The 16,350-nt window shown below is 36.6% G+C and overlaps 1 protein-coding gene across 5 annotated transcripts in view; it reads left to right on the top strand.

Moving 5' to 3' along the window:
- LOC143212158 (protein couch potato) overlaps window positions 1-16,350 on the top strand; it is a 251,750-nt gene that overhangs the window by 199,152 nt on the left and 36,248 nt on the right. For all 5 annotated transcript variants that reach the window (XM_076430606.1, XM_076430603.1, XM_076430602.1 and 2 more), the window contains 2 exons: window positions 4,940-5,073; window positions 12,203-12,411. In XM_076430606.1, the coding sequence (XP_076286721.1) occupies window positions 4,940-5,073; window positions 12,203-12,411 (343 nt within the window). The remainder of the gene's footprint in view (window positions 1-4,939; window positions 5,074-12,202; window positions 12,412-16,350) is intronic.

Genomic DNA, 16,350 nt, shown 5'->3' with positions numbered 1-16,350 from the left:
TTGGCGCGCCGGGCAGACTGTGGCAACTCGCGTCTAGATCGCGCTCTGATTGGTCCGTGTTTTTCGTTAATAACTCCTAAACAAAGCCGCGGATAACATTTTTGCAAAGGAAAATGTCGCTTGAAATGGTCTCAGGAACCACCCCCTTTCGGGATTTTCACGAATTTTGGGACACCCTGTAGAGCGGGTATTGCGATTGTTGTTTGAATTTTGAAAGGTATGGCCACGATGTTGCGTTTTAACTGGTCTGGATTAGGTTTTTGTAAATATTTTCCACGATATTTTTCCTCAAACATTTTCTGAGATATTTTCTCTATGTTAGCGATATTATTTTGTGTCCGTACTGCCATCTAGCAGTTCTGCTCGGTAAGCGGCGCGCGATCGTCACTACAAACCAATATAGTGGCTTCCTTACCAGTCAAAAACACTGAAAAATGCTCAACTTTTTAAGCAACCATAACTCCTGAACCATTAATTTTACAGGATCGAAACTTCGATTTGCAGTTGCCCGGGTACAAATCTACTGGACTACATACCAAATACATAATAATTTATAGGAGAAAAGCATAAATTTCGAGTGCATAAAATCCGTTGTCTACTGATTAGATACCGACATACTTAATAATGCAGACAATATTTTGAATAATGGTCACATGAGACACATGGTTCCTTTGAGACCTGTGTTCCTTATTATCAGTACTATGAGATGCAGTAAAAAACAATTTTAACCATAAAAAGAAGAGTAAAGGTCAATTTTGCGATCCATTTTTTTTAAAAGGAGGTAACTGGAGATTAGACACATTATTACTATTATGGGCTAGCCAATGTTTTCAAGGAGAAACATTTTTTTTTTTAAATCAATAGTATCCTTGATTTTGTGTGTTGTGTAATACATAAACGTACTAAACAGAAAGATAATTCAAATTACAAATTAATTGATTTATATGTAAGCTTTGACGATGTGATATCATGGCTACTTTTCTTCCAAAAGCAACAAATATGTACAAAGATATTTTTTATCATAAAAGTCGAGAAAAGCGCAGTGAAGCAGGAAGGAAACTTGTGAGAAGCAAAAGTAAATAAAATAATATAGGAGCTCGAAGAAGTAGATAGGAAGGAAAATATAAGTAAATAAAAATAGAAGAGATACAGAGACATGCTTTTTAACAAAAGGACTCGAAGCACAAGAAATTGCAGTAATATCGGTTTGTTTAAGAATTTCTTTTCAGAAGGAAGATAAACAAACACTCTCTTTCATTATTCGAATCTTTCTTATTCTTTCGGTGTGTTTTTAGTAACAGTTAAAATACATAAACTTAAAAGATAATTAATATTAGAATGGAGAAACATATGCAATGCATAATTACTCATAAAAGTTGACTTATAGTAGCAAAACTTGAAATATTTCAAACGAAGGATCATCATAGCTTTTGGTAATTTTGTAAACATCGTTTTAGTTAGTTAGTTACGATTGGACAGATAATAGATAATAATTAATTAGACAGCGGATTTTATGCATTTATGGCAAAAATGTGTAGCTGTAATTTAAAACAGCAAGACCATTAGAAAAATTTAAAAATTTTGTTGTATTATTTCCAACGTATTAAACATATTACGAAAGAAAGTTAATTTCTATGTCGTTCCAGTTTGTTGCAATTCAGGTAGAAAAAATTGCTATTTTGCATAAAGATCCGCAGTATAATAATAATATAATAGAAATTTAGAAATAGAACTAATCATCACGGTAGAATGACATCTACGTATTATTTTTCCAATTTCTCTCAAGGATTTTTACCCCCACAAAACAACTTTATTTTAATATTACTTATTACTCATTTTCGCGTAGAAATATCTACTTCCGTCCGTTGTGCAGCCATCGTGTAGTTTTGCAAATACACAGGCAAATACACACATTGATTTTTCACACTCAAATGATAAGAATTTTTGAAAAATTCTGCAGGTTCATCAAGGTATTCTATTTTATCGAGAATTTTACATTACACGAGGAAATCTCTGGACAATATTTCATCATTGGATAGATACACATGACACCACCTACATATATGTATATGTAGGTGGTTATGATACATATCGGCGGTCGGAATAATTTTTCAGTGAAAAGCAGTTGCAAGCGACGATTGTTTCTTTCAAAGCGATCGCGTCGTGGTATACCGGTCACGAGTTGTTAGATCGATTGAAATGCTTTGATTGACTGTTATTATTTCGTGACAGTCGCTCGGCTCGCGTGTCACATGCTTTTCGAAGGAAATTTTGTTCGATTCGCCGCGCACGAGGACTGGCGATTCGTAATTTATTCACGACATGCATATAGTCTTGGCTTCATTGAAACAGGGAATATCAATACGTGTTTATTGGTAAAAGCTAGTGTAGTAACAGTTGACGTCGGATGTATTTGTTCAATTGACAGGAACAACATCGATATCGGGAAATGATGTCGTGTTTACTGTGATTTTAATCAGAAAAATGCCAGAAATAAGTTGGTGAAAGTCCCATAAAAAAATAATGAAAAATAAAGAAGTTTTGTAATTGGATTAGCAGTGGTTCACACCGATATACTCGAGACGAGATCAGATTACGCGACATGTTTACACTGCTCGGAGACTGAGGCAGCTCGAGACACTTGACAAATTCTAGGTAGATTCTAAACAAATTCAGGTTAATTTGAACGAAGCTTCGTGACTTATTTTTTCAATGCGAAACACATAACCGAAAACCTAAGATGTAAATGTTAACTCGTCAACTTGCATTAAAAAACATCGAGACACAACTGTTTAGTTGGTATTTCATCGATCTATTACCACTCTATTACAATTTGACTCCGAGGGACAAATTCAGTTTGTGAAATAAGGAACGGATCAGGGTTAAGTGACAAAATAATGAATAGACATGAGAAAAATGGTTTTGGTTCGACCCATTTTTCTGAAAGACATTACATGCAACATGCGAGATTACGTGCAAAGGTTGAGTACCCGAAGATAACAGGCAAACGTGCCACAAAAGAATTAAACATTAAAATAATTAATTTAAATTTAATGCTCATAAAATTGTTTTTCTCGAATATCTTCTAAACTATTTACTGCGTCAAAAAATATGTTCAACAAAACCTGTAGATCTGGACAGGCTGCGTCTTTTATGTTCTATTACTTGTTTTCGTAAAACAAACGGTTTTCGAAAAAATTGTTTCTGAAATTTGAAAATTGAAGTTTGGTTTCAGTATCTTTTATCAGTAAACATTAGCGAAACTTGTTTTTTTTATGAGCATTAAATTATTTTAATGTTGGATCCATTTGGGGCACCTTTTCCCGTTATCCGATCGAGCTCAAACTTTACACAGCTTTTTTTCAATTATTTGAAACAACTTTGGGGGGTGCTGTAAAAGAAATTTTGACAAGAGTAAATAAGAGCCATTCTAATACATATACGTATGTACATCTTAATGGTGGTTTACGTAATTTTAATACATTTTATATCTTAAATATATTCATTAATAACTATTGTTAATTAAGTTACATACTGGAATGCAAAATTTTCTAGTGTGATTGTTTTTGTAAATTTATTTATTACACATCCATTATACATTTATATTATACTGTAAATTTAACTTTATATGTATAAATTACAATAATCACGTTCGAAACATATGATGGAAATTTTACGCAACATGGAGGAATCTCTAAAATATTAAACATCATTTATTACACGTAGTAAATATAAAGGAAACCTGAAGTTCCAAACATGATTTTTCAAACCTATTTGTAACAATTACGGAATTATAAGTTATTTCTCTATCGCACGAAGAGACATTCTTTTTTCATTATTCCATTACGATATTATGACGCGTACTACGGTGGTAAATTGGACCTTCCATATTACAAATATAAATAAAAGAGAAGCAAAATAAATTTCAATAAAAATAGTAATACAACCAAACAGTTTAATCAATACTGAAAATATCGAGCAGTCAAGACGACAACTCTGTACACTCGAAAAAATTGTAGTAGCACAATTATTTAAAAAAAAAAACAGATGTAGTAAGGCGTACACATAGCAAAACATTGAGATCCTTTGACGTTTAATACGAATGCATGAAATGCGATAATTCAATTTTATAATTAAAACTGGATATTCATTTTTGACACAACAAGAGACTGATGTGTAGAGTATTACGAAAACAGCAAGATTAAATTTATTTATTATATATTAGAAAATATATTCAATAAATTCCCATGAAAACACACCTTTACAATTTCAGTAAGTGTCAAATAAAAAATCTAGAATGGGTCATTTGACCCCTCGTGGTAGGTTCAGTGTCAAACTTCTGTCGAGCTCCCATGTCTTTATCCTTTTTCTACAAAATCTGTATCTACAATAGTATTCTACAATTTCTAGAATAATTATAGGAAATTTCTTATAGTTATCAGCTAATGTTAGAAGACAGGCCTATGGCAACTTGGTGCTCCGAAAGTTAAGAACGTAGAATTGGCTACCCCCATCCAACCCACACCAGCGCGAGAGGAGAATACGAGCTTCCCTTACTTGCCTTACGGTGAGCCCGTATTCCCCTCTCGCGACACGGCCCTCGAATTAATTTACAATACTTCGTGAGGCCCTTGGTGGTAAACTAGTACAGGATTGGTTAGGTAAATGGATGCGTTCACACGTGACCGCGCGGTCTAAAGATCCGCGAGATTTTCATCTTCGTACTAAGCTAAAACTTTGTCTCTCTCCTGCATCTCCGCGCGATTACCGCCTCATCCTGAACGACTGTCAATTTTGACGCGGTTCAAATCGCGCGGATTCCGCCGTATCTGAACGGGCCCTTAGTGTTAATCGCAGCGAACGCGAACAGTTCGACCGGATCAACGCCACGTCGCGTCGCATCAGTAAAGGTTTCCACTAACCACGTATTCTGTTGCAGATCTAGGGAGCCCATTCTTCCCTGGTGGTCCTGAATTGTGGCACCATCCACTGGCGTACTCAACAGCTGGAGAATTACCGGGCACACTCCAACATGCGACGCTGGTCCATCCGGCGTTACATCCTCAGGTCCCCGTACGTTCCTATCTTTGACTATCTGCAGACAAAGCTCTGGAGCCGCCGACGAGCGCCCCGATGCACGTTAGTGATACATGATCGTTATACTCGATTACTATACGGTACAACCTAGCAGGTAGACACGCACGTAGAAAGATTTGCGATCTCTGACTAGCGGGTTCTTCCTCGAATCGACGATTCGTCTTCCCGAATTGCGTTCGTCGAATCGTCGGAAAATTTGCTTGTTGATACTTCCTAATCGAAAGAACAAAGATTAACCATATCCACTTGCAATTAGTATAGGAAATTAGTTTTGTACGGTTAGAAAATGAGCTTATCGTAAGTGGTATTATAAGGATATTTTAATTTTGCTATATTGATACTTGAAATCTAAAAAGACTAGGGGGGTAAGACTTCTTGAGCTAATTATAAAATGTTAAAAGTATATTATTTGCCTCTCCCATTTAGAATATTTGATTGTCCATTTTGATTTGACTGTATCGTTGCTCGAAAAGAATACCAATAGTAAATATTAGTTTTATACATAAAGAAATTGCTTCTTCTAATTAGTCAACATTAACAACATTATACGTAACATTTTTAATGCTATATAATTAATGCTATAGTTGTCGTAAACTCCGGTTAACGTTAATAATTAGTAATAAAGATTACAAGGAATTTCAAATGTTTTAGATATTGTCTAAACAAATAACTACTTTAACAATTTTCTCGTTGCACTAAATTCCCCCTATTTGAAAACTCACAATTTACGTAACAATATGACTTTATCTCTAGTTTCCGAGATATTTCAAGAAAAGTGTCTTTTGACCCCTAACTGAGCAAATGCTATCGTCATCCGTGTTTTTCATTAATCTTCAACCGAGCCACGGGGACATTTTCGTAAAGGAAAAAGTTATTTAAAACGACCTTAGGAATCACCCTTTTCAAAGAAACGATAAAGTATTAATATCCGTACTTATGTACAATTAGACTGCACAGTATTGGTAGCCGATCTCCGAAACTATTTTTCTAGGCCCGTAATTTCGCGCAACAAGCTTAATACCGCAATTATTATAAATTACTTGCTATCAATCTTGCGAAGTCGGTGAACTTCGGCTAAGTGTGCTAAAAATTTCATGATTAAAACTGTAATTTAGATAAGCGCTAATATACAGCTTTCGTGCAATTCGGTGTGCAAAAAGTCATGGCAAAGATTAAGGACTATTATATTACAGTAATTATGATTTAAGGTTGGCACCACTGCATACCATTAAATACGAAAAATTATGTAGAGTATATACTTCTCCACTATTTAGCGTTTTCTAATAGCCCAAACACAATTACAGAAGCCAAAGAAAAATTAATATACTAACCTATACTACACCCAGAAAGACGTCGGCTGTTGGACATTCAGACGTCTTAAAGATGTCCCGAATGTCCTATGAACGTCTTCCGAACGTCTCCTCTTGTGTGTTACAAAACAGTACGTCTTTAAGACGTCTGTTTGACATCTAGAATACGTTCGTAGGACATTCGGGAGGTCTTTAAAACGTCCCTAAGAAGTCTTAAAAATCCATAAAAGTTAATCAAATGAAAAGAAGGGAAGAGTAGAAATATAGAGGGGAACGTCAGAGTATGGCAAACACTCGTTTAATTTGAATGTGAGAAAATAGCATTCATTTCGTTTGAAAGGGTTCTGAATTTCGTTAAGGGGGATGAAAATATTCTGGGGAAGCCACTTTATGAGATAATGGGGCAGCAATTCACCTAAATAGAGCATTTCATTCGCGAAATTCACGGTTCGCTTTCATGAATCCTCTCATTGTCAAGGGAAATTTCCTAACGCTATCTATACGTTTATATACGAAAAATCAATCGCTAAAATACATTAAATACTTCGTCCGGTTGTTCGAAAGTGGACAAACGTTAATTTAATATGATTTTGCTGAATGCGTTGGAAATTGGTCACAAGACGATGGAAGTCGTTCCCAATATTAACCAATCGATATTCCAAGGGATCATCGGCTCAATATTCGTCTGAAAAATTTTAAAACGTATCTGTTGCGACAACGCTCGACCGCGGACTTTGAAAATAATTTTGCAGACATTCAATCAACTCCCCGGGATTGTATGATAATACTTTATTACCTCACTTCCCAGCCGTCTTGTGGTTTGGGAAGAGGGAGAAATTGTTCTGATCGATTGCTCTTTATAACATTATGTAGATCAGTGGTCGGCAAGCAAAAGTTTTTGCCTTTTTCCTGTGTAATCCAGTAGATTTGGACGAGAAAGTGCCAAAAATCCAAGTTTCTAGCCCAGGAGATTAGTGGTTCAAAAGTTATGAGTGTCCAAAGTTGAACGATTTTCAGTGCTTTCGACAGGTAAGCTGCGACAGCTACATGCTGGCGAATAATGCAAGTTACGCCTCTTGAACGTAAAAATAGGACTTTCGAGAGCGATTGCGGCCTAGATTGATCTTTTATCTAGTGCTTTTAACTACTGAAAAAGCCCATCTTTGCATTATCAAGAAATGAGAAGGTGCATCCTAGTTTGTGGTTAGTGGGTAGTGGGTAGTGGGTATCTTACCTGTCAAAACCACTGAAAATCGTTCAACTTTGAACACTCATAACTTTTGAACCACTAATCTCCTAGGATGGATACTTTGATTTTTGGCATTTTCTCGTCCAAATCTACTGGATTCCACAGGAAAAAGGCAAAAATTTCTGGTTACCCAAGTTATAGTTTAACCATTGTTTCTAATGTGGAGAATATGTAAATCGAATTTGACCAAAATATCCTATATCTTCTAACTTTTAATTGATATTCTTATATTTTCTAATTTTTAAAATCTCTAAGTGGGGTAATTTTTTTCCAATTTGGCTTTCTAGAACTGTCCATAATTATTCCACAATTTCTCAATCTCTCTTTTCCAACATTTATTCAAATAGTATATGTTCATAGGTGCCCCTTGACAACTTTTAAGAAAGAAAAATATTCAATAACGAAGAAACTTCAAAATTCTGACCTTCCAACCTGAAACCTGACCTCTTTTTACAGCAACCGATTTATTTCTTGTGCGTCGTAGGGTTGAAACCACGCGATGTTTGCACGAATCTAAGCCTTAGAACTCGAGTGGTGAACTTTGAGCACTCAGAGTCATCACTAAAAATTTACCATTATCCAAAATATTGTTTACATTATTAAATATGTTGGTATCTAATTATATTACTGAACATTTAAGTATTGTATGAGCTTTTATATCAATTTCATATATCAATCAAATGAAAAAAAAATTATATGGAATGGAATTATTCTCTAGGTCGGAAGAAATGTTTAATTTTCAAGTTAAAATAGCTCCGACTGCAAACAGTTTAAGGATATCGATCCAGTACTTTCATCTTGCTGAAGTTACTAAAGAAAAAAATGACAATCAAATTTTTCTCCTGTTTCTCACAATTGAAGCAATTTTTATTTTGTATGATTAAAAGCATTTAAGAATATCGATTCATTACTTTTCTAGAATGGAATTATTCTAAGCTGGAAGAAATGTTTAATATTCAATCACGTTTACGATTTCGTTCGAACGCCAAGCACATTGTGTTAGTAATAGGAATGGTTAATTTCGGATTCTGACCTGCAAAAGATTATTGCACTCGATCGTGCAGACGGAACGAGAGAACGAGAGTCCGCCATTGGGCGATATCGTTCGCGATAGTGCGTGATAGGTACCCGCGTTAACCTGGCACAGCAGTAGACGATATTAAAAATCAATATCTCCTGTTTGGTGAATCCGTACCCGGCTGTACCACACCGTTCGCGTTCTGATACGTTGAACGGTGCAGATGGCACGAGCACGCCCAAAAACCTTACGGAACCTTGGAAAACCCATTCGGTTGATTCGTACTTGTTTACCGTTAACAATCGCGATAGTTAACCAGCCGATGTAATTAACTGCTTCGAGTTTCGTAACTCTCGTGATCCTCGAACTTGTTATCCTTGCATGCAATCGGAGGACACGCTAGGCGTATTTTCGAAATCTTCTGAATAGTTTCCTTTTCAATAAAAACAATGTCCACATCTTTTTCACATTTTTCCGCAGTTCCTATTCATCGCACCCCAGCAAGAACAGTGGCACAACTCTTAAAAACAGTATTGGTTACAAATAAGGATTATATGTAGACTGCGGATCTTTATGTATTTATAGCAAAATTGAGTAGATAAAATTCGAAATGATTGGAAAATTTTTCAAATTGAAGATGTCAATAATATGATTTCTCCTATATTAAAATCATTAAGGGAAGAAATAACATCCAATTTAGTTTCTATTCCTTGCAATCAATGCAGACAATTTTTATTTTGCATAATTTATTTTGCGGTCCAACAAATTTCAACTTTTTTTTTGTATTTCGATTCCCACTATACGATTCTTATGGTGTTTATCGCGCTGATTCCGAATCTGTCCTTAATTTTTCTCCTAGACGAAAAACAAGAAAAAAATAAAAAAAAAGAAAAGGCCGAAATTTTCTTCAAATCCGGAAAACGTTTTGGTGTTTATAAAAGCATAACAGACAAGTAAAACATGTCTACACAAAAACCAATTCACATTTACACAAACTGTTTTTATGCAAAACTGTTAAAGATTAAAAGTGACTTCCTCTACAATTATAGATTCTTAAATGCAAAATTTGTGATTGGTACACTATTTACAGAAAGAAAATCTTTAAATCTCTTTGAATTGCATTCCATATTCATTGTGTAATTATGTTGCTACCAACAGACCTATCAACAACATGAAATTCTCGTACTACTTTCAGCATTCAAAGAACTGTGAATTTCCACAAAATTGATTCGCTATTTGTACATTACACAACTGTAATAATATTACTGACATTAAACAATTCACGGTAGAAGTCGAATTTATGGAATTATTCAGTAATCTGAATACGCGCAATTGAAACCGGTGTCCGTGATCGAGTTATGGAACGTGTATTAATTAACGCGAGGACTGTGTCAGATGCTATTGCGGCATAATTCGCAGACGTTCGAATCAGTGATCCAATAATAATAAATGGAATTCCAGTTCCGAACATATCGATTATATTATTCTTTCTTTCCACGGGCAACTTTGAATGCACTCCACGCCGGCCAATATTTGAAATCAATTAATTTGCATTTCAATACATTAAATGTGCAACAGGATTCTCTGCGTTTTAATAATGCACTGCGTCCTGGATTACTCGCAACACTGGATACCGTGACGCGCAATCAATTCGTAATTTCACATTAACAACATGTCACCTGTAATTGCGCGTTGCGCCACTTCTCTCGGAAATCCTGTGTTGCTGTACTCGGGTAAACTTTACTTTACCGAACTCAAAAGTTTTGCCTTTCTCCTATAAATTATTATGTATTTGGTATGTAATCCAGTAGATTTGTACCCGGGGCGGCTGCAGATCGAAATTTCGATCCCGTAGGATCAATGGTTCAGGAGTTAGGCTTGCTTAAAGTTGAGCATTTTTCAGTGTTTTTGACAGGTAAGGGCGCCGCCATATTGGTTTGTAGCGCTTACTTGTCAAAAACACTGCAAATCACTCAACTGTAAGCGACTATAACTTCTGAACCATTGACCCTACAGGATCGAAACTTCGATCTGCAGGTTCCCCGGATACAAATCTATTGGATTACATACCAAATACATAATAATTTATAGAAGAATGGCAAAAATTTTGATATTTTTGCAGGGTGTTACGTGAAAAACTAAATATTCGAGAAAGTTCAGGTTTGAGTCAAAAGATAGAGGAGACTCTTCCCCCTATATTCATGTAAACAATCATATCTTGTTTATATTCTTCAATAATTGTAAGTGCTTGTTAAAGTTTGAAAAATAGCTGACGCAGGTATTTTATACGCGTTATTTTCGAATTTATGCGAAAGATTCTTTAGCTAGGAGGAGTTTCCAATACAGTAAAATTTGGTTTTACAGACGTTTCTGCTAAAGAAACCGAAAAAAGTTACTATACCATTATTCAAAATATTGTTTAGATTATTAAATGTTGGTATCTAATCAATAGACTGCGGATTTTATGCAATTATGGTAAAAATGGGTGGGTACAATTTAAAGTGGAATAAAGATTAAGAGAATTTAGAAACATGAATTTTTACTATGAATTTATTCAGAAAGAATTTTTTATGTGGCTACTCCTTCTTAAAATGAATACACAACATTTTTAGTTTGCATAAAGATCTGCAGTCTACGAATCAATCACTATACATTTAAGTATTGGAGGAGGTGTTTCATCAATTTCATATCCATGAAATGAAAAAGATGATATAGGTAGCAAGAAATGATTGCAAAAGGTTAAAGGATCTTTGCTGATTTGAATACTCGTAAAATAAAGAGACTGTCGTTTGACCGGCAGTGGGTGGGCTTACTGTTTTAACCCCTTAACCTAAAACTACGGACAGCCCGTAATACGATGATCGGGCCAAATATAAATATTTGAAAATAAATATATATTTTCGGCCAAAATTTTTGGGAAGTAAATCGTAAGTTAAGGGGTTAAGCAAAGAACAGGAATGGAGCCCTCTGGAAAAAGAGGCAGTCAGGAGAAATACGAATAGTGGGGCCCTGACTGTCCTAAAGGGCATTAGAGAGAGAGAGAAAGGGACTCCCAGTCCTAGACGTGCGGTTTTTTTTAGGGGACACCGAAAACCTTTTTTTTTAGTTTATGGACGTGTGGAAAAAATACATTTGCGTACCCCGGGGGGGGGGTAGTGTAGGACTCGAGGGAACAGGTCTTCGGTTTCCCCAATACCCACTAAAAAAACCACACGTCCAGGACTAATGCCCTTTCCATCCTCAACTTCTGGCTCGCAGGAGGGCCAGACAGCGCCCCACTTTTCGCATTTCTCCCGTCTGGTTTATTATGCGAGCTGGCTTCGCTCATGTTCTTGTCCAATTGGGGACACCGAACACCTGTGTCCCCCGAGTCCCACACTACCCCCTTCTGGGGTGTACGTAAACGTATTTTCTCCGCACGTCTATAAACCTAAAAAACGGATAGCTTGCTGTTAGTAGTACTCGAGTTTCGTTGAATCGATGTCTGTCGAGGATAAAAAAAGAAATGTTTTTTCTGTTTTATTTCAGGCGCCTATGTCTCTGCCGCATCCTACGACGCTGACGTCGATACACGCGTCGCTGCCCCATTTCTTACCCTCGCCGGCACTGGCATCGCCGGTGGGTTCGCCCTCGTCACAGCCGAACATAGCCGTCAGCAATGCACCGTGTTCAACCCTCTTTGTGGCGAACCTCGGCCAGTTCGTTTCTGAGCACGAACTCAAGGACATCTTCAGCAGGTTAGAGAACATCCCACAGGCGAAACGTTCGCGTTAAGAAGATCGTACGCCAGACGGTGCGCCCTTATTCAGACGCACGCTCCTCGCTTACTATTATTATCCGGAGGGGTCCGATTTTAATCTGTAAATGCGGAACATTATTACAGTTACGCTATAGTCCCGGTATAACGCGACCAAAACACTGTTTAGATCCTGCTGCTCCTCTGTTGTTCGCGGATCGATGCAGCTCCCTGCTGTTTCTTACGAAACTCAATGATTAAGTTTATTCAGCTATTTATGTCGAGAAATCTTTAATCTGTAGGGCATTTTAATCTTGGAAATAACAAGAGAATTCCACTTATACCAAAAAGAAGACGAACACAAACAGAAGAGATATCTATTTAACAAATAGTGTAGCTGCAAAAAGCATATCGAACTATTCACCTCTTTTTTCTAACCTTTGTTTCGGCTGAGCCGAAAAGAGACAAGAAAATGCCGAAAATCCAAGTTTCAATGTTAGCAATTCGCTGGTTCAAAAGTTGTGCGTGTTTAAAGCTCAGCGATTTTCACCCTTTTTCACGGGTAAGGGCACCGGCATGTTTATTAGGTTGGCAACTGAGTTCGTGACCTACTCATTTTCTCATACAAAGTCATTTATATAGATTTTTTAGGCGCGATTATTTTATATCAAATTGATCGCAACATTCAGAACTTTCCAATGATATACAGTTCAAAAGGAATGGTCACGGAATGAGATTAAAATGATACAAGAAAATAATTACGAAACAAAAGGTGGCGAATTTAGTTATTACAAAGCGGAGTCACTAGGTGGCAGCACAAGCACGCGGTGCTGCCCTAAAGCAGCTGTCTCTGAGATGTTTACTTTGTTCTGGGCCAAGCTACCATCAAACAGTAATTCAAATATGCAGGATCTCAAAGAGAAGATATAGTTCAAGTTGATTGTGGTTAGGGTGTTCGCTTGTGGGGTCTACGTTATCGACATGAGCGCGTGCTTGTGGTGCCACCTAGCGGTTCCGCCCTTACTTGTTAAAAACGGTGAAAATCGCTGAAATTTAAACACGCATAACTTTTGAACCAATGAATTCCTAACATTAAAACTTGGATTTTTGACATCTCATGAAAATCTACGAGATTATATAAAAGCAAGTTAAAAATGTCTGGGTCCTGTAAGCGAAGTTTAACCATAATGTATACATAAATATAAAACGAATGCGTACATGTACCATACACTTACACATATACCAGTGTACAAGATCACCTTATATGATTCTAACTTGTTCATTTATAGGGAAACTAACTACATCGGATTATAGCCTCTTCGAAACCATTCGCATCGTATGTGAAGCATTTTTTTTACAAAATGAATGATTCGCCAGTAATTCGCATGTATAGATTAAAATTGGATACCCTGTATGTCGTATCTGTCGCGGTTATTAGTCGATGTGCATTTGCTCGTCGAATCGTTGACGAGAACGCGTTTCTAGTTCCTTTTCAGGGGATGGTGATTTGTCGACGGATTTTCTCAAAAGGTCAGCTCCAAGACAGTCTCGTAAATCCCCTAAATACACAGCCAAACACGGAGATTGAAACTGAGGCTCGCATTTATTTTACGCATTATTACATTACACTACATAAAAGATTTCTATGAAGACTAGATAACTCGTCATTTCTGTTCGCCATCGCCAATTGGTAATTTTCCATTTTTCGTCTCAACTCATTCGACAATTCTTTTACTTTATCATGTGATAGAGAGTCAACTCTCTATAATAATTATTATTAGATTGCGGATCTTTATGTAAAATAACTTTTTTATCTCGTCGATTACAAGATGCAGAAACCATTTCAGAATTTGTTCCCATTTTGAAGAATTTTAATAAATTGAGAATAACATACGGATGATCTTAAATTGTCTTGAGTAGTTTTGGATCATTCCATGCGAAATCCATCAGTTTTTAACGTCACCATCGACGATTTTGTTCTGAATGAAATATGTTGTAGTCCATGCAAAATTAGGGGTGGTTTTAGTCACCATTATGCCAGTTTAGAATTTCTTTAAAAATTACAGGCCTTCGAAGTTTTAATTCTCTCCATTCATAAATTTCAAATTCTCCAACCTTTTCAAGGGCTCATTTTGAAGGGGAAACTCCAAGGAATATGACCACATTTTTTCAAAATTTAAATCACACTGGCCCATTATCGAAACAACAATTAGTTTACATTTTTCGACATTATAAGGTGTATTATCTAGGTTGAAAAAATTATTTTATAATAGCCCGATCCTTTCTGAATAAAACAAAAAAAAATATAGCTCAATTGGACAAACAGTTCCCGAGATAAAAATTCGTAAGTGAGGGCGTTTTCGCCAAGGCGAGCTTTGCAAACTTCGAAGGCCTGTAATTTTTAAACAAATCTGAATCGGAAAATTTCACATGGACTGCAACATATTTCATTCAGTACAAAATCGTCGATGGCGACGCCAAAAAGTGATCAATTTACAGTTTTAAATGGCAACCACCAATTTCTGTCATAAATGCATAAAATCCGCGGTCTAGTTATTATAAACAGTATTGCATCGCGTTTCTGCAAATGTCGACTCGAGAAACCGTACGGTTAACAGATTAAATTTTGTACGTTACAATTTCTATATAATTGCTGTGCAACTTTGTACAGTTTTGTTACATTATTCAGGCTATGCGAATATGCGTTCACAAGAGCTTGCGTATTTGAACTACTAATTAAGTTCTCTGTTTGAAGGGGTAGTAGGAATTTCCGTTTTCCGAGTTTGTTAATTAAATCTTTGGTTCGAATGTTGTATCGTAAAGAGAACACTGCCATATTACGGGGGGTTCGGATCTTTCTTTCCTCAAGTATATTCACCTGAAGGGTTTACGTCCGAACCCAACTGGGACTTCTAAATTGTAGTAATCGGCTCTACATCCGTTAAAACCTACTGTCATTTCATTTCCTCGTTACATCTGATATAAATAAATATTAATTTCAGTTACAGTAAAGTATAGTAAAATAAAGTACTATAGCAAGTGTGCTTACTCCAAAAGTAGGTTTCGATTCACTTTTTATTTGCAAGTCTACCATTTTCTATAGAATTCGTTTAAGAACCAAGGTGACAGATTATTTAAATAATTAATTTGTAGTCCTTTAGCGTTTCTCAAACGAAAATGCTTGCTTCGAAACAATCTTTCTATTTTTTAGCACTCCGTTTGAACTGATCGTTTCACAATTCGATCGAAGTGGCAGAATTGATTAATTAAACGGCTCGCAATTGGTCCAAAGACAGTTCCGGTTTTTGGCCGGTGGTATCGCGCGCGATTTTGCTAAATGCCCGTGAAACACAACCAGCAAATAATCGCCACGAAGTATGCTATTCCCCCGGGCATTACGGTTACGCTCGCATAGTAAATTATTTTCGCGTGATCCGCCATGCGGAACCTTCCCACGATTCCGAGGTACGTGTGCGGCCACGTATTAGATCGTAATTCGTCACGAACTCGAAACGCCAAGCTCTCCGCACCGCGCCATGGAACTTCTTTCGACGTTTTTTAATTTGTCGAAGCCGCACGGGTCGGTGAACGTAAATCGAGATGGCTGTTGCTGGGCTTTTCTTGCAAGCTACGGTAGTGTGCGAATTAATCTGAACACAAGCGAAATATTGAAAACTACTCCCTCTGTCCCATAGTAATAGTAGCAAGTGAAGGGTAAACATTACCTTACCGGACTCAAAATTTGTGCCATTTGCCTATAAATTATTATGTATTTGGTATGTAATCCTGTAGATTTGTATCCGGGGACCCTGCAGATCGAAGTTTCGACCCTGTAGGATCAATGATTCAGGAGTTATGGTTGCTTAAAATTGAGCATTTTTCAGTGTTTTTGACAGTTAAGGGCGCCGCCATGTTGGTTTGTAGTGACGATCGTGCGCCG

The sequence above is a fragment of the Lasioglossum baleicum genome, chromosome 9 (genome assembly GCF_051020765.1).
Source record: "Lasioglossum baleicum chromosome 9, iyLasBale1, whole genome shotgun sequence".
In the NCBI taxonomy this organism is placed as follows: domain Eukaryota; kingdom Metazoa; phylum Arthropoda; class Insecta; order Hymenoptera; family Halictidae; genus Lasioglossum; species Lasioglossum baleicum.
Note: the sequence above shows the minus strand (reverse complement) of the source record. Positions and strands in the feature narration are given on the sequence as shown.